The sequence below is a fragment of the Muscardinus avellanarius genome (genome assembly GCF_963383645.1).
Source record: "Muscardinus avellanarius genome assembly, chromosome: 13".
Lineage (NCBI taxonomy): Eukaryota > Metazoa > Chordata > Mammalia > Rodentia > Gliridae > Muscardinus > Muscardinus avellanarius.
Window position 1 is genome coordinate 2,263,601 of NC_137799.1, and position 18,685 is coordinate 2,282,285.

Genomic DNA, 18,685 nt, shown 5'->3' on the forward strand with positions numbered 1-18,685 from the left:
CCATGGGCGAGCCGCCCGCCGACGTGCAGGCCTTCCTGCTGCAGCACCCGAGCCTGCGCCTGCTGCCCGGCGCCACCAAGGTCCGCGGGGAGAGGGGAGGACGGGGCGGAGGAGCGGGGTGGGCGGGGAGGAGGGGGAGCAGGACGGAGGAGCGGGGAGGAGGGGGAGCGGGACGGAGGAGCGGGGAGGAGGGAGAGCGGGACGGAGGAGCGGGGTCGGCGGGGAGGAGGGGCACAGGGAGGGAGGAGCGGGGAGGAGGAGGGAGACCGGACGGAGGAGCGGGGAGGAGGGGGAGCGGGACGGAGGAGCGGGGTCGGCGGGGAGGAGGGGGAAAGCAGAGTCGCTGCCTGCGCCCTCAGCCCGGATCCGCGCGCCGTCCACAGGTGCGCTGCGCCCTTACAGGCCACGAGCTGCCCTGCCGCCTGCCCGAGCTGCAGGTCTACACCCGCGGCAAGAAGTACCAGCGGCTGTCCCGCGCTCCCTCCACCTTCGACTACGCCGAGTTCGAGCCGCATATCGTGCCCAGCAGCAAGAACCCGTAGGTGGCTTGCCAGTGGCCTAGTGCAGCCCGCGCCCGCCCCAGGCGGATGGCCCCTCCCCAGTGGGTGCCAGACCTCCCGAGGCTGACCTGCCAAGCCATGGCTGGCGTGCCCCCCCTTCCCAGCGAACACCCTGCCAGGCTGAGTCTCCGTGTACACTCACCCTGCTAGGGCTGTCTCTGGTGACAGCAAGAGTCACTGGGTCAGCAGTTCTCCCTGTGGCTCAGTGGACTGGGCCGGAGCTTTCAGGCTACATCCTAGACCACACTCAGCCACGGTGGGGCGCTGTGGGGCTGAGTCCACGCTGACCCGCCCCTGCAAACCTGTCTTCTTGCCCCACAGGCACCAGCTGTTCTGCAAACTCACCCTGCGGCACATCAACAAGGTCCCGGAGCATGTCCTGAGGCACACCCAAGGCCAGCGGTACCGGAGAGCTCTGCAGAGATGTAAGTCACCAGGGCCACTCGGAGGCGCTGGCCTGTGGGTGCCTGCCTGGTCCTGGCTCGGCGAGGAGAGGGACGATGGCCCCTGGCCTCAGGGAGTTCCCAGAGTGGGCAGGAGCAAAGCAGAAGCAGGTTGGGAAGGACCACAGGATGTGATGTGAGTGTGGGGGAAAAGGAGCGGAGGCTGCCTTAGACGGAGGCCGGAGGGCCCTCTTGGCTGAGGCTGAGCTGTGCTCTGGGTGGAGGTTGTCTGAGACAACAGGAGCTCTGGCAGCCGCGGGCCAGCGTGCGAGGCTGGGGTGGACCAGGCCGTGGGGTCACGGAGGCGGTTGTGGTGGCTGCTGGCACACAGGTTAAGAGGACGGTGGCTTGGGAGGAGAGCGGGAGAGTGTCCACAGGGCTCAGCGGTTTGGTGGCCAGAGCCAGGTCGGGGGGTAAGAGGCAGAGGAAGGAGTCGGCTGCCAATCCTTGGACCGAGAGGGAGTCTGCGGGGGATTTGGGGAGCTTCTTTACAGGTTTTAAATTCAGGGTGGCTAGCCAGGCGTAGTGGCAGCAGCTCAAGGGGGCATTGGGCACGGGCTCCTATGACCTGGAGGGAGCGGTGCAGGACCAAAGCCCGAGCTCCAGTAGGGCCTCCAAGAAGCCTCATCCCATGCCACTGTCCACATGCTGCTGAGGGAGGACTTAGGTCCACTGTGCCAGCCTTAACTGCCCAGCTTCTTGTGACCTGGCTGACACGGGTGAGGGCGAGGCCTGCTAGGTAGGCCTACACACACCACTTCTAGCCTCTGGGCCACTGCCCCTGCTGTGGGGTTGGGTGCAGGCCCGGCAGGGGCACTAGGGGCGTGGAGGGTTCTGGGCACGAGCTGGTTTGTCTCCCAGATGAGGACTGTCAGAAGCAGGGTGTGGAATACGTCCCTGCCTGCCTGCTGCAGAGGAAGAGGAGGAGAAGGAAGGAAGACCAGAGGGATGGGGACGGGCCGCTGGGCCCAAGAGAAGCCTTCTGGGAGCCAGCCTCCAGTGATGAGGGCGGGGGTCTGAGCGACGACAGCATGTCAGACCTGTACCCAGGTAGGTGGCACGGCCCTCCCCACCCTGCGGCTTCCCGCAGTCCTGGCAGCCTCTCACCCTCACCCGTGAGCTTAGCCGGATGCCTGTTTTTCCCAGCGGAGCTCTTTACCAAAAAGGATCCAGGAGTGCCTGAGAGCAGGGACAGTTCTGATGACTTCCTGATAGACCGAGAGGATGAGAAGCCACGGCCTCCAGGGGAGAAGGGCGCTGGCAACGCAGTGGAGGCAGAAGTGGACTTGAAGCAGGTGCGTAAGCGTGGGAAGGTGAGCCCTTCGCTGTGGCTGCTGGCCTGGCACAGGCACAGGGTCCCCTACCAATGGTTTCCAGTTTGTTTAAAAACAAAACAAGCCAGGCTCAGGGGCATACTTATAATCCCAGCACTTGGGAGGCTGAGACAGGAGGATCGCAGCTTTGCAGGCAGCCTCAGCTACTTAGTGAGGCCTCCACAACTGAGCAAGACCATTTCAAAATAAAGAATTAAAAAAAAAGACAACAGATGTGGTAGCACATGCTTGTAATCCCAGTACCCAGGAGTCTGAGACAGGAGGACCACAGGTTTGTGGCCAGCCTCAGTTACTTTGTGAGGCCCTCAGTAACTTAGACCATTTCAAAACAAAAAATAAAATAGGGCTTGAGGGGGTATAGCGTGGAATAAACACCCCGGGTTAAATCCCAAGTACCAAAACAAAAAAGCCTCTTTCACAAGTGCAATCCCAAGCTAACATCACAGAAATAAATGGAAGCCTGGGCCACTCTGGGGCAGAAGGGTCTCCTGGAACAGCCACAGGATGGCCAGTCAAGCCCTGGTGGCTCTGGCCATTTCCTGCGCGCAGGAACCTGGAGGGAGCGGTGTAGCTGCTAGGTACCACCTTTCCAGGTCTTGGGGCGGCAAGGTGTTTTGGACCTGGGAGAAGACTCGGTCTGGACAGGGAGTGGAGCCACACGCACAGCCCTTTCCCTGCCTCCCTGCCGCAGCGCAGGGAAGCAGGCCGAGGGCCCACTCCTCAGCAGGCTGCAGGCACCATGGTGTGTAGAGCCCCCACCCCAGGGGACCACAGAGGCCTCTAACATGCTTTCTGCCACAGAAACACCTGGGCTCACGAACCAAGAAGCTCAAGAGCCGCCACCGCAAGCCCAAGAGCTTTGGCTCCTTTAAGCAGCCGGGCTGACAGAGACCTCGGAGATCGTCGAAGGCCCCAGCGTCTTCTCCAGCCACTGGTCCTTGGCTGGCGTTCCCCACCCCCTGAAGCAGGGCCGCCCAGAAGGCAGCAGGGCTGGGGACTGCCCTGGACGCGGTTCTCGGTGGTCAAACCCTAGACTCCACCTGCTCACCGCAGCGCCCCATGAGTCCTGGCCACCACCATAGGAGCACACTCATACCACAAATGCAATTGTTTATTTTGATGTTTCCAAAATCAAAACGTTTTCAAACACAACTAAGTTATAAAATACAGCATAAAAATGAGATTTATACCTATTCCCACATAAAGCAAAAGCGTCTTCAGGAATTGTTTTGCTAGAACCAACAGGCCAGTCGTGCTCTGCTCTTCTCTCATGCCGGCAGCTTACTTGGGGCTGGTAGACGGGTGCCCTGGGGTGGAGGCCACAGCTGCGTGGCCAGAGCTGCCCGAGCCCCTGGCCTCCTGGGTCCACCCACTCGCGATCCACCCGTGGCCCCAGAGGACCTGGGATGGCCAAGTGTCACCGAGGGGCTGTCTGTGGCGAGGCGTGCACCAAGGCAGCCGGCCCTGCTGTGGCTGGGACCTGAGCTGCTAGTGCTCTGCCCAGGCTCAGGGAGGGCAGGGAGGGAGCCTGTGATGGGAAGCGTTTGCTGTATCCTAACAGCCCCTGCCTGTGGGCGGGGCATGCAGTGGGGCATTGGGAAGGTGCAACACCTCCCTTTTGGGGGTGGATTCAGCCTGCAGCCCCAGGGACGAGCCAGGACTGGCTCCCAGGAGCCTGCACCCAGCATGGGATGGGCGGCCAACCTTCCCTTGTGGGTTGTGCACCTCAGTTGCTCTGTCCCCCCAAAAGGATCTGAAGGGACCCAGATGTGGCGACTACCCCATGGTACTACCATGCAGAGTGGGGAACCACAGCATCAGACCCCCCCAATAAGAGGAACACGGTGTAAGGCAGTGTTAGAAAACTTTAAATACAGGATCAAGATCAAATTGGTAAGGCATCACATTGTAGAAAGTAATCTTGGCTGCATTAGCATAGCAAGTTGACAAAACTGAGCGAGTGAGGGCCTTCAGGAGCCGGTGACTCGGGCTGCCTGGGGCAGGTGCAGTCTGGAGCGGGGTCCTGCCGGTGGGAGCGCAGCCCATGGGCTCCAGGCCTGGCTCCGAGGAGGTCAAGTGTGAGGTAACTGAGCCTGCGGGTCTCAAGTGCTGGGGCCTGGGCCTGTCGCTGCGCCATCCTACTGGCTCCTCCCAGGCTGGCTGCATAGGGGGGTCGGCCACCTTGTGCCACTTCCCAGCAGTACCCCCCCAGCACCAGGCTTGGGGAACCACAGCTTCCCGAGGATTTACACCCCCTCAGCCTGGCCTTGAGCCACGGAAGAGCCTAGGACTCCTCCCTCCCAGTCCGTAGCAATGCCGTTGACGGCCACCACGGCCAGCAGCCTCAGTCCCCGATACGGCGTGGTTCTCTGGTCGGGTTTCTCTGCATGTCTTCGCTGATCCTGTAAATATCAGAATGCTGGCCAGAAACAATGAAGCCACTGGTGGGATTTCAGACCAGGGAGTTTAACAGTATGTTTGATGTTTGGCCAAACCATCTAAAATCATTTAGAAGTTTGAGCTAAGAATGTAAACTTAAAAAAAAAAAAAAGGAGACCACTCCAAATGATAACCAGGTCTGCTCACAGTATAGCATGAAGCCCCTCATCCTAAAAAAGGCTCAGGCTGAGGCCACAACCCACTGAGCAGCTCACTCCAAACCTCAGTGTGGGGACTGACCATGTGGCTGGCCAGCACTCAGCAGATACCAGACTGCGATTCCAGAGCAGATTTTGCCCTCAATTTTCAGGTGTCTGCAAATAAAGTTCTCAAAACATCGGTGCCTTTACCAAGGGAAGGGAGGGAAGAGGACACAGAAATGCTGGCAGTTTGTTGGCTCCACCCTGAACCAGTCGGCGACGCTGCACGGGTCCTGGCCAGGCAGGGCAGGGGTCTGTCTGTTACCACTCTTTCTTCTTCTCGTCCATGGAGACACCCCCAGGGCCCAGCGCCACCACCAGCAGCAAGCCTCCAATCACGGACATGGTCTGGAAGAAGTCGTACTTGAGGAAGTCGTGCATGGGCTTATAGACTGGGATGGTCCAGAAGGCGTTGAAATACACGTTGATGGCAAACAGCCAGACGACAAGAGTCAGAGCCGCCAGCTTGGTTTTAAAACCAATGGCCACTAAGATCATCAGAGCTGTGCCCACGATGTTCTGCACGATCTGCACAGAACCAAAGGTCAGACACTCAGAGTCAACATCAGGAAGCGAGCTACGTTTATAAACAAGCCTTCCAGTGTTGTCAAAGCACCTGGGCCAGGCTGATGCAACTCCTGCTCCACAAAGGGGGAGAGCTGGGAATTAAGTGGGGAAATACAAGTGATGGGAACTTAAAAAGCAATGTCTTTAATGCGAAACGTTTGCGGAAGAATAAAAGGCTCCAAGTATTAGCACGCTGTGATTCACCAAGATACTCCAGTGCTGGCCTGGCGGGTCTACACCATAACCTAAGATGCCCACCAAGACTAGAGCCATCTTCTCCCAGAGTGGGCACCCACCTGGGCAAAGTGCACCAGCTGCTGTGAACAGTGAGGAAGGAGAGAAGGTGGAGAGCGCCAGGCCCCCCGGCACCATCAGGCCAAGTTGGGCTCAGAGGCCGCTCCCTGGCACATGAGAGATGGATGCGTTTGTTCACTTAGACGGGCTCAAAGGCTCGCCTCCTGTGTCCCCGGCTGTGCTCAGACATGACCTGGGCAGGGGCACGAGAAGCCAGGGCCCTTGGAGCAAGCAGGTGGGAATACTCACAGAAAAGAAGCTGGCGTCAAAGTGAAGGAGGGTCATGAACATCAAGACCAGCAGGACCCTGCCCCCGAGCTGCATGTACTGCTTGGGGGAGCTCTCGCGCATGGTGGGGACGCCCGCAAACATGCTCTTCCCTTCCGAACGGGACTCTGCCAGGAGCAGCAGCAGGCCTCCGCCCAGGGCCAGGTTCCTGCAGAGGAGAAGCGCTGGCTAGAAGCTACAGCTCAGGACATCTAGTCTGCCCCCAGACCAAGGGAAATTTCAGCGTGAGCACAGCAAGGCCCTTATTTCCTTTTCTCCAAACCACTCAACCCCTCGGCAGGGCAGGCCCATGTCTGGAGCTGAACCGAGGAGGGGGGCTTCCTGCACGTGCCAGGAGCCGAGCCTGGTCCCCGCATCCCACAAGGCGGCCTTGGGCCCTCAGTTTGCACACCGGCGCCACCTGGGGTGGGGGAAGAGGGCCTGATTCTCACCTCTGGGCTGGGGGAGGCTCTGCTTCTCAGAGCACAGTGCACACCCAGAGCGGCTCACACCAGCCAATGGCAAAATCAGACAGAACACCAGGCTCACCACCCCAACGTGCACCTACCTCATCAGAAACTTCAAGTCCCACAGAATGCTGTAGGCAATCGTCTGTGGGGACAGAGAAACCCAAGTCAGCATTTTTTAAAGGGATTTCTCTGTGTGTGTGTGTGTGTGTGTGTGTGTGTGTGTGTGTGTGTGTGCACGTGTGCGCGTGCTAGGGTTAAACCCTGAGGCATTCTGCCTCTAGCTGCACCCCAAGCTGTTTACTTTTGCTTTGAAACAGGCTGTAAATTGCGAGTCTCACTTGCGGAGGCTGTCCTCAAGCCTGTGATCTTCCTGTTCCAGCCTCCCAAGCTTCAGGATCTCAGGCCTGTGCCACCAAGCTCAGCTGAATTTCTACAAATTTAATAAATGCACTAGGCAACTTATCCAATAGAGGATATAAAACACACAAAAGCACCACAGGAACCACGGCAGATCCAAGTCCAGTGGCCTGGCTTCGCACTTCTCAGAGCACGGCGAGGCGCTAGGCTGCTTAACCATCAGCTGTGCAGAGGCTGTCCTGAGAAGGAGGGCTTCGGAGGCACTGTCTGGCCTGACATGCCTTGCCTTACGTATTTCACCTGCATAGCCAGGCTCTCCTGCTCCCCAAGTCATCACCAGTCAGCATCCTGGCTCCTGCCAGCCTGTGCCCTGTGCCCATCACAGGAAATGGCAAAGTGGCGAAAGATGGCCCAGTGCCTGGGCCCAGGAGTTCCTGAGGCTGCCAGGAGGAAATGTCAGCCACTTCCCTGAGGAGAAAAATAGTTGCAGTGGCTAGACACATGGAGGGCTGCAGGGGAGGGATGCTGGATCTGACAGCTCCACCATAGCAAAGAAACATGAAACCCCCATGCACCCCATGTATGCACAGCGCTGATTCTAAAGTGAGACCCCAGCCGGGCGTGGTGGCGCACGCTTATAATCCCAGCATTCGGGAGGCTGACACAGGAGGATTGCGGTTCGGCGTCAGCTACTTAGCGAGGCCTTTCGCAACTCAGTGAGACCCTGTTTAAAAAATAAAAAAGACAGCTGGTTGTCGTGGTGCACGCTTGTAATCCCAATACTTGGGAGGATGAGACAGGAGGATCACACAAGTTCGAAGCCAACCTCAGCTACTTACTTAGTGAGGCTCTCAGCAACTTAATGAGACCCTGTTACCAAATAAAAAAAAATATAAAAATAGGCCTGGGAGTGTAGCCCAGAGATAACGAGCCCCTGGGTTCCATCCCCAGTACAAAAAATAGGTAAAAATAAATAAATAAATAAAAAAGACTAAAAAATGGGGCTGGGGGTATATCTCCGAGATACAATGCCCCTCCCTGGGTTCCATACCCAGTACAAAAAAAAAATAAAAAAATAGAAATAAAGTGAGAACCCCAGGCACACACAGTGCTGATTGTAAAGTGAGACCCCCACAGAGACACAGCTGATTCCAAAGTGAGACCCCCCACACGCCATGTACCTGTAGTGCTATGATTCCAAACAGCCCAAAGCAGGCATACTGCACGGAGTTCCTGCTCAACACCAGGACGCAGCCAGCTGGGGAGAGAACAGCCAGAGTCAGGGGCGCAGGCGGGTCCTGGGAGAGGAGGCGCCGTCCACTACACTGCTCCCTCGCTTGGCCCTCTGGGCCAGCTGCGGCTGAATGACCTCCCAAGCCCAAAGCAACTGCCAGGAGACTGAATGGCAAGGCCACACTCAGCCTTAACTGGACTTACCAAGAGCGGGTCTAGGATGTGCCTCCCTGGCTGGCCAGAGAAACAAGCCATTTTCCAGTGTGAAAAGCTCACAGAGACAAGTCTGTTTTTATTGTACTGAGGAACAAACCTAGAATCTTACACATGCTAGGAAAGTGATCTACCACTAAGAACAGTAACAGAGTATTTAAAGTACACACACACATATACAATACATATAGTATGTATACATAGTATACACATATAGTGTAGATGTAGAGTATATACATATGTATGCATATGTATATGTATACATGTAGTGTAGATATATAGTATATACATACATAATGTCAAATATATATGTGTACATAAATACACATATATTTTTGACATTAGGGATTAAATCCAGGGTCATTCTACCTTTGAGCTACACCCCCATGCCCATTTACCTTTTATTTTGAAAGAGGGTCTAAGTTGCTGAGGCTAGTCTCGAATTTGCCATCTTCCTATTTCAGCCTCCCAAATACTAGGATTACAGGCATGCATCACCATGCCTAGCCCCCTTTTATTTTGAGACAGGGTCTTGCTAAACCACCCAGACTGGCCTCAAACTTGTGATCCTCCTGCCTTAGCCTCCCCCAAACAGCTGGGATTACAGGTGTGTGCCACCACACCTGGCAGAAACAGGTCTTTGACTTCTCTGCTAGGAAAAGCTTTGCACAGTAGAAAGCTCGAGTCCCTTTATCACCCCGTAACGTGCAAAGGAGGGTCTGTCAGAGCAGAAGAGAGACGTAGTAGGCCCTGCTGCCCTCCACGTGACCTAAATCCTCTTATCCACTCTAGATGCCTCCTGCTTGTGTACTTAAAAACAGGGGCCGCGTGGATTTCTTTAGCAGAGCCCCAAGCAGAGCACCCACCCAATGCTTGCAGAACCCACCCGGCCGGTACGCCTGTGCCAGAGACCCTCCAGTTCACACACTACATCCCTGTGGCAACGACCACGGGCTCTGGGGAGCCCGACAGATCCTAAGGAGGCTTCGGTGCCACTCACTCAGCTGCCCGAGCAGGTTGAGGAACACGAAGGATGAGGCCAGCAGGTAGCCGCAGCTCCAGGTGGTGTCGATGTAGTCGCGCTGCTCGCTCCACTGGAACCACATGCGGATGCCGTCCTCCAGGAAGGTGCTGATCAGGCAGAGGCGCGCCACGTGAGGGAGGTACTGCTTGGTGACTCGCAGGAACTAGGGCCAGAGACCGTGGTGAGGCGGCGGGGCAGCAGGCGCTGCCGCAGGCAGGGGCCCAGCGGGCGGAGCCCCATCCTCCCCCCAGACCTGGGCACGTCTGGTGATGAAGTCCCCGCCCCAGGTGAGCCTGCACAGACCCACGGGCCGAGGTCCCCATCACCTCCACAGCCACGGGCAGGTGGCAGCGCTCTCTGTCACAAAGGCAGAGCTGCCCCAGACACACAGCCGCCATGCTTAACTAGGAGCATTAAAAAGTGAGACCAACATTTGCGAGGCCCGTAGGGACCAGCGTCCAGGGCTCCTCTACCCTGGCGCTTTCGCCTTCGGGGATGTGCAGGGCACTTGGGGTACAGAGCAGTGGAGCTCCCCAGGCGTCACAACTGTGGCACGAAGCTGCTCCCTTCGCCACGGGTGTTCAGCTCTCAGGTCAAAGGGCCCCCGGGGCTGTGCTGCCTCACAGCCCGAGGCGGGCACAGGCGACGCTCATCTTGTGTGCCAGGGCCAGACCTGACGCCACTCCAGACAGAACCAGCGCTTACTGAGGTGAGGGCCAGCGGCCCAGGCCCGGAGGCCACTCAGTCAACTGGACCGTGGTCACCCATGTTTACAGTTACTCTCGAATGTCCAGAGTAGGGAGAGGAAGAGAGCTCTGTACAAGGTTCCAGGCAGAGGCTGGCCTTCACCCAACCACATCCCCAGGAAGCTCAGGGCTGAGAGGGTGACTGCATGTGCAACCCGTGAGCAGCCCAGGAACTGCTATGGCCAAGGCCCAGAAAGCACTGGGTTGGTTTGGTTTTTGCAGTATTGGGGATGGAAGCCAGAGGCATTCTAGCTCCGAGCTACACCCCCTGCCCTATTGTTTATTCTTTTATTTTGAAATGGTCTGAGTTACAGAGGGCCTCACTAAGTAGCTGAGGCTGTCCGCAAACCACATCTTCCTGTCTCAGCCTCCCACTGGGGTTTTTTAAAAACACAAGTAGCCAGGCGTGGTGGCACACACTTGTTATCCCAGCATTTGGAAGGCTGAGACAGGAGGATCGTAGTTCAACCTCAGCTATTTAGTGAGGCCCTTTGCAACTCAGTGAAACCCTGTTTCAAAATAAAGAATGAAAAATAGGGCTGGGGGTGTAGCTTGGAGATAGAATGCCCCTGGCTTCCGCCCCCCCCCCCCCCCGCCAAAAAAAAACCATAAACCCAGAGCAAACTGAAAACTGCCTATCCAGTAAGATAGACAACTGTTTCAACTGCAATGAAAAGCAAGTGTGTAGCCGGGCGTGGAGGTGCACGCTTGTAATCCCCCTGCGCTTGGGAGGCTGAGACAGGAGGATCACGCAGGTTCGAAGCCAGCCTCTGCTGGCTCAAGAGACCCTGTTTCCAAATATAAAAGTAGGTCTGGGCGTGAAGCCCGGAGGTAGAAGGCCCCTGGTTTCCATCCCCAGTGCCACCAAAAAAAAAAAAAAAAAGCAAGCATGTAAAATCAATGACAAATGTCAGAAGGAAACCCGCACTCTGCTTCCTTCTGTCCCTGTATGCTCTGCATTTGAGACAGCTTGACTAGCCAGCGCGCCCGTTGCAGCCACGTGCAGGCGTGACGCAGGGGTGCCCCATGCGTTTGCCCTAGCTGCCCTTCAAAGCTGAGCCACCGGAGGAAGAAGTCCAGTGACAACATGCAGGTCTTCAGAAGGACCAGGCCAGCCACAGGAGTGACGTGTAGGGAAGGGTCTAAAGGGCAGATCCCGGCTCCTCCCTGTGGCCGAGGGCTGACTAAGCCTACTGCTGGAGTAAATGAGATATATGAGTGTTTCTTCATTTTCAACATTTAAAAAAATTGCCTCACAAGCCGGGCATGGTGGCACTCACTGGTAATCCCAGGAGTAGGAGGCTGAGACAGGAGGATGGCAGGTTCGCAGCCCTCCACAACTTAGTGAGATCTTGTCAAAAAAATAAAATAAAAAATAGGGCTGAGAGTGTAGCTCAGAGGTAGAATGCCCCTGGGTTCAATCCCCAGTATTGCAAAATAAATAGATAGATAGATAGATAGATAGATAGATAGTCGCTTCAGTCAGGCATGGTGGCATGCACCTGTAATCCCAGTACTTGGGAGGTTGAGACAGGAAGATCACACAGGTTCAAGGACCATTTCAACAAGTAGTGACATGCTCATCAACCTAGCGAGACCTTATTTCAAAATTAAAAATAGGACTGAGCGTGTATCTAGGAGGTAAAGTGCCCCCTGCATTCAATCCCTAGTACCACAAAAAAAAAAAAAAAAAAAAAAGAAGTTGCTTCAAAGCCTGAAACATGCTAAGGCTGCCATCTTGGCTGATAAACACGTTTTTTGTTGTTGTTGTTTTTGCGGGTCTGGGGATGGAACCCAGGGGCATTTGGCCTCCGAGTTACTCCCATGCCCTGTTTTTTATTCTTTATTTTGAATCAGGGTCTCACTAAGTTACAGAGGGCCTCACTTAGTAGCTGAGGCTGTCCACGAACTGCGATCCTTCGGTCTCAACCTCCCAAATGCTGGGATTACAACCGTGCGCCACCACGCCCGGCTCATACACGTTTAGATCAACCTTCAGCCCAGGAGAGGGCAGAAAGATTCAAAAACTTAGCCAGTGCTAAACAGGGAGCTACAATGATGTTCTTTCTATATCTCGTCCACAGAATGTGGGTGATTACATCGTCCTAGGTATTTGGAGAGGCAGAGATTGGGAGGTTGTGTGGCGTTCACTGTCCTTGCACCTCCTTATAGGACTTAACCAGGCGTGGTGGCGCATGCTTATAATCCTAGTACTTGGGAGGCTGAGACAGGAGGATCGCAGGTTTGCGGCCAGCCTCAGCTGCTTAGTGAGGCCCTCTGCAACTTAGTGAGATCCTGTTCCAAAATAAATAATAAAAATAGGCTGGGGGTGTGGCTCAGAAGTGCCCCTGTGTTGAATCTCAGGTAATGAAAAAAAAAAAAAAAAAAAACCTGCCTACTTAAAAGCCAGGCATAAACCAAGTGTGGTGGCACACATTTGTAATCTCAGTACAGGAAAGGCTGACACCGGAGGATGGCAAGTTCAAGACCAGCCTATGCAACTTAGCAAGACCCTGTTTCCAAATAAAAATTAAAATTGGGAGCTGGGCATGGTGGCACACGCTTGTAATCACAGCATTTGAGAGGCTGAGATAGGAAGGTCCAGGTTCCAGGACAGCCTCAGCTACTGCTTAGTCAGACCCTCTGCAACTCAGTAAGACACTGTTTTAAAATAAAGAATACAAAAAATCGGGCTGGGGTGTAGCTTGGAAATAGAATGCCCCTGGGTTCCATCCTCAGTACCACAAAATAAATAAGTAAATAAATAAAATAAAATCGGGCTGAGGTGTATAGCTTAGAGGTAGACCACCCGAGTTCAATCCCCAGTACCACACAAACACACACACAAAAACAAGTAAATAAATACATAAATAAATAAAAGGCAGGCACAGTGGCGTGAGCCTGCAGTCCCGGCAACTGTAGAGGCTGAGGCAGGAGAGCTGCTTGAGCCCAGGAGGATGAGACCTGCCAAGGCAGTGACTCGCAAAGGAAGAAAGGGAGGCTCCAAGTGCGCCCGTCCCGTAAGGAGGCACGGGGACAGCGGGCGCACACGCCTCCCCGCTCTCTGCCTCTCCAACACCTAGGACGACGCACAGACCACTGGCTCCGCTTAGCGCTGCTGAGGAACGCCCTTCCCATGGTGGCGTCACCCAGGTGACCGCGGCCTCCACCTGGTCTACAGGTGGGGAGAAGGGAGAGCAGCTGCAGGACGAGCGTGCGCAACAGTCTAGACGGGCAGGGAGCGGGGCAGCCAGGGCAGTGCGTGGAGGTGTCCTGACTCGCCTCCAAGCCGGAGCGGTGCACCGCCGTGGTGATTACGCGGGCTGCGCCCTCCGGAGCGAGCAGAGCAGCCTGGGCCGCGGCGCCTCACAGGGTGCTCGTTCATTGCCAGCCCCGGAGGAGTCTGCTCCTCTTAATTGGAGTGTCTGGGTCAAGAGGATTAAAGAGCAGGAGCGATGGCGGAGGCAGGGGCAGGCCACACCTCCCCTCGCGCCAATCTACAGGCAGCACGTGCTGAGCTAAGCATGTCTGCTGCCTGGCGGCTGTTTCAAAGCAAGTGTGGCCTGGCTTCTGCAGTCGGGTGGGCACAGGGCTCTCTGAAGCGCGACTGTTTGTACATGGAAGGAGAGCCAGTCCACTGACAGGGCCAGACCCACCTGACACACTCGTCAGTCACAACCATTCAGCTAAGGCCCCTGGATCCGCACCACGCGCTCACACGACAGGGAAGAGCCCGACTGGAGCCGGACAGAGCAACAGGCCAGAGCGCTCGGGCACCGAAGCCACGGCCGCGTCAGGGCTAGGCCGGGACGCCAGCAGTGGACACGGGGCAGCGGCTTGTAGAGGAGCGAGGACAGCCAGCCCACCACGACAGGCGGGTTCTCGTGAGAGCTCTCCATCCAGCAGGCACGGCTCACAGGCAGCAGCATGCGAGGAGCTTGAGAAATGAGGAAGCCGTGCTGATGTGGGGCACACGCCTGTAGTCTCAGCACTTGGAGAATGAGACAAGAGGATCCCAGGTTCGAAGCCAACCCCAGCAACTTAGCAAGACCCTGTTTCAAAATAAAATGGGGCTGGGATGTGGCTCAGAGGTAGAACGGCCCTGGGTTCAATCCCCAGCACCCACACCCACACCCACACAAAGGAGCCAAGATCTGTCTAAAAGGGGTATCATCTGAGAGGACAGAGGAGACTCAGGAAGGTAATCACCCAAACCTAAGACAGGACTTGGGAAACAGAGATCTGGACAGCACAGCTACCTGTAGCCCCACCTAGAACAGAAACACCAGCCTTGCCGGGCGTGGTGGCGCACGCTTGTAATCCCCGTGCTTGGGAGGCTGAGACAGGAGGATCACATGGGTTTGAAGCAGGCCTCAGCTACTGAGTGAGGCTCTCAGCAACTTAGTGAGACCTTGTTTCCATATAAAATATAAAAAAGGTCTGGGAGTATAGCCCGCAGATAGAAAGCCTCTGGGTTCCACCCCCAGTACATCAAAAGAAAAAAAGAAAAAAAGAAACACCAGCCTTCTCTTCATGTTCAAGACAAAAAGGGACCGAGGACTGTTTCTGAGAACTGAGAAGGCTGGTTGAATTTCCTTGCTTACCTGGCACTGAAACTGCCCCATCCAAGGACTCACAACCCCTTGGTGAAGAGAACCCAAGGCTGAGTGACTATCCCTGCATCAGGCTGAGTCAGATCCAGCTCGCAAGTCAGCTACAACCTCAGAAAGCCCGGCAAGTATCCTTCCAAGCGTTGCTCTGTACATTCCTACTATATCCCAGGGTGCAGGAGACAGTGCCAAGGTCCCTACCCACAGGACTGCCCGCCCATGTAGGAGAAAGGGCCACATCTCACCTTCACAAGGAGCCACCACCAGTGCCCCCATGCTCCACCCTACTCCCCAGAGGGGGCACGATTTTACCCTCCTGTGACAATCGGCAAGCAGCGGTGGCTCCCCAGCCCTTTACGGTGCAGTGCAGGAAGTTTCTTTGCGGGGACAAGACAGCACAGGGATGGAAACAGAGATACCCGGTCACCAGGCCCGACTCACAGCAGATTACCACACACACCACCGACCGCGTCTACCAAAGCTGTGTATGGGGCGCCAGCGACAATGTCAGGAACTCCCTGGTGCCCCCTAGGGTCAACAGAGTCCTGGAGCTAGCTGTGCCACCCTTAAGGGGCACCAAGGCCAAACTGGAAAGCAGGGCCTCTGCAACTTTCCTGTCACCCTGGTGACAGCCATCAGGCAGAACCCATTAAGGGCTAATGTCCCTGATTACTGGCGCACTCAGAAGCTACATTCTGTGCAGCCATAGGACATGGACATTATTTCGGATTGCTGAGTTCATGAGCTTCTGGCCCCTTCCCACCTGTCTCCAATACCCAGCTCCCTCCAAGAGCACATCTCAGCACTTTCTCCAGAGCCTGGCTTCCTGGGAGCAAGAGGACACTGTCCCTGGCTGCCAAGGACAAGAAGCCTGATGGCAGGGCCAGAGCAGCACCTCAGAGGCGCCTGCCAGCAGAAGTCAAGCCGTGCATTTGTCCATGGACTGGCCTCCACAGGCCGGATGGAAAGGTGGCCCTTCCGAGCTAGGAGGATGCCGGCCCCTGGGGTAACAGGAGGAGCAAGCACAGAACCCAGCAATCTCCCTCTGTGGTCAGGGAGGATGGAGCCGTGATGGCTGCCTCACAGCCAGGAGGGTAGCACACTAAGATCAGTAAAGGTCCAGCGCCATCTTCTCACGATGGGAGACAACCTCTCAGGTCTAACGCAGCAGCCCAGGCTTTCTGGGCACTACCCGACAATAACGTGAGTCCCGCCGCCTGCAGATGAGACCTTCTCACTTGGACTCACCACCTCCCTATCGGTGGCTTTGTTTTAAATATTGAGGATGAGCGGGCTTGGTGGTGCACACCTGTAATCCCGGTACTTGAGAGGTTGAGACAAGAGGACGCCAGATTTGCAGCCAGCCTCAGCAACTTAAGAACATTTCCAAAGAAAAACTAAAGTAGGGCTGGGGGTGTAGTTCAGAGGTAGAATGCCCCCGGGTTCAATCTCCAGTACACAAAACAAATAAATGTGCATATCTGTATATATAGAAGATGAATACTAAAAGCACATTCCCACTGGGCGAGATCTCGGCCATAAGAAGCTATCATTGTGCCCTCTTCTCTGCCTGGGGTGCAGAGGGCCCCGACGAACCCTGGTTCCTAAGGGCAGGAGTGTGGGCCTGCTCAGGCTTACTGGGCCTTACTCTCAGCAACTCGGTGGAAGTAAGTCCTGCGTACCCTAAAGGGCCTTGCCAGCCCAAGACCGCTTCTTTTCACTTAAAGCAAAAGAGAACGCAGGAAGAAACGAGAAAGGGTTATGTAAAGAGTCTGAACTTCTCTCTGGTACGAAGTCTATCACTCGAGAGTTGGCAGCAGCCTGACTTGCAGACACGTTATCTGGGTCTGGTTATGAAATTCATTTGCAAAACCCAGGCTTTCCCAGGCCGAAGAGTGAGTTCCTGTAGCTCTCACGCTTCCTGGGCTCAAGGAGCCATCTTCTTAGAGACTTGTTACTCGGGGAAACAAAACTGGGTCACCAGAAAGCATGTCAACGAAAGGCGACAGCGAAAACGGCCTACCTCATCGCTGGGAACTTTGGCCATGAATTACCTTAGGAAGGAATACAACTTTTAAATTGCGTCTTTAAAGACGAAACCACGACCTTACGGAAACACAGTGTTTCAAGTCCCCGGCTAGCTTCGCGGAGTCCCAGCTCGGGGGGTCGTGGCCTGGCGCCCAGGGGCGGCACGGGGGTGCCCCCGGCCGGGGAGGAGTGGCGAAGTCCGCCCCGCGCTCGGCCCGCTCCCGCGCCGCCGGGGGCCTGGAGCCCGCGGCAGGAGGCTCCGCAGTGCCGGGCGCTCGGGAGCAGGGCCCGCGCCCGAGCCGGCCTCCCCGGGCGCCCCCGCCGCCGGACACCCGGGCACCGGGCCGGACACCGGGCGGAGGGCGGCCCCGGACCCAGGCCCGGCCGCGCCCGGGGAGGCCGGCGGGAGGGAGAGGGCGGCGCGGGGCCCGGGCCGGGCCGCACCTGGTCGGCGAAGTCCTCGGCCGTGCCCATCAGGTCGTTCTGGCCCATGGCGGCGGCGGGTTCGGCTGCTGCTCGGCGCTCGCGCTCGGCCCGCTGCGGCCTCCACAGGAAGTGCCCGGCCGCCGGCCTCGCTCCGCGCCGCGGCTCCAGCGGCTGCCACGTAGGCCAAGCCTTAAAGGGACCGCGCGCGCGCCGCCCCGCCTCCCGGCGCCGCCCGCCGCCCGGCGCGTCCCCACGCCGGCCCCGCCCACCGCGCCCCGCGCCGGCCCCGCCCACCGCGCGCCTCGCGCCCGGCCCCGCCCATTGCGCTCGAGTCCGCGGACCCAGGGCCTCACACTCCGGCCCCGCCCACCGGGCGCTTTCCTGCGCTGGCCCCGCCCACCCGCCGCGCGCCCTCACGTTCCGACCACCCCTCAGGCCCAGGCCCCGCCCCGCGCCCTCAGGCCCCGCCTCGCGCGCGCCCGTTCGCTCCGCCCCTTCCCCGCGCGCTCCGCCGGTCGGCTGTGCGCTCGCACGCTCGGACGCCCGCCCGGTGCCGCCGCAGGGCCCTCGGCGCCGGGCTCCCCGCCAGTCGCGGGCCGGCGTGCGGCACACTCCGAGGACCCGCCCTCGCGCCGTCCTTCCCGCCAGGCCCCGCCCACCGCCGGCCGCCCCGGCCGCGGTCCTCGGGGGTCCGCAGCCCTCCGCGCCCGCCCGCCTGGAGCGCCGCGCCGGCCCTTGAGCCCCGGGCGCCTGAGCGGCCCCGCGAGGGTCGGCGGCCAGGGCGCGGCCAGGGCGGTGGGCACCGGAGAGCCGCCGCCGAGCGCGCTCAGCGAGGGTGGGGCGCCGGCGCGGGCCCGGGGCGCTGCTCCGGACGGCCAACGGAGGGACGGCGAGGCCGAGGCCCGCTGGCGGCCATGGAGAAGTACCAGGTGCCGACGTGTGCCCCGCGGTCGCGCTCGCTCCCCCGAGCCAGCCGGGCCCCCGGGAGGACTCGGGTGACCGCCTCCTCCACCTCCCTGGACCTCAGCGTCCCCTCCAACCTGACGGGCTTCAAGGGCTCGCAGCCAGACCGCTGGAGGCTGGGGACGGCTCTCCCGGCCTAGCCACGGGGCCCCGAGTGGGGGTCTAGAAGCAGAAAGAGCCCGGGACAGGAGCCCCAGTCAGCAACACCCTGGGTCAGCACCCTGGGTCAGCAGGACGCGGTGGGGCAGCCTGGGAGGCTGCGACAAGAGGATCGCAGGTTCCAGGACAACCTCTCAGCAACAGTGGGACCCCGTCTCAAAATAAAAATAAGCCGGGCGCGATCGCGCACACTTGTAAGGAAGCTGAGACAGGAGGATTGCAGGTGCGCAGCCACCCCAGCTACTTAGTGAGGCCCTCCGCAACGCAGACCCTATTTCAAAATAAAGAATAAAAAACAAGGCTGGGAGCCGGGTGCGATGGTGCTCGCTTGTAATCCCAGCATCTGGGAGGC

General features: G+C 57.7%; 2 protein-coding genes across 2 annotated transcripts; one reads left to right on the forward strand and one right to left on the reverse strand.

The window, feature by feature from the left end:
• Window positions 1–2: 2 nt before the first annotated feature.
• On the forward strand, window positions 3–3,222 carry SURF2 (surfeit 2; the record flags this gene model as incomplete). Its single annotated transcript, XM_080709280.1, has 6 exons — window positions 3–80; window positions 384–538; window positions 882–985; window positions 1,865–2,053; window positions 2,150–2,316; window positions 3,139–3,222. 6 exons carry the CDS (start codon window positions 3–5, stop codon window positions 3,220–3,222), a joined length of 777 nt encoding a protein of 258 aa, XP_080565406.1.
• A 1,921-nt stretch (window positions 3,223–5,143) lies between these two features.
• SURF4 (surfeit 4) lies at window positions 5,144–17,277 on the reverse strand (the record flags this gene model as incomplete). The annotated part of the gene is made up of 6 exons (XM_080709042.1): window positions 5,144–5,504; window positions 6,087–6,273; window positions 6,673–6,716; window positions 8,113–8,189; window positions 9,378–9,564; window positions 17,230–17,277. 6 exons carry the CDS (start codon window positions 17,275–17,277, stop codon window positions 5,238–5,240), a joined length of 810 nt encoding a protein of 269 aa, XP_080565168.1. The 3' UTR covers window positions 5,144–5,237.
• Between the last annotated feature and the right edge of the window lie 1,408 nt (window positions 17,278–18,685).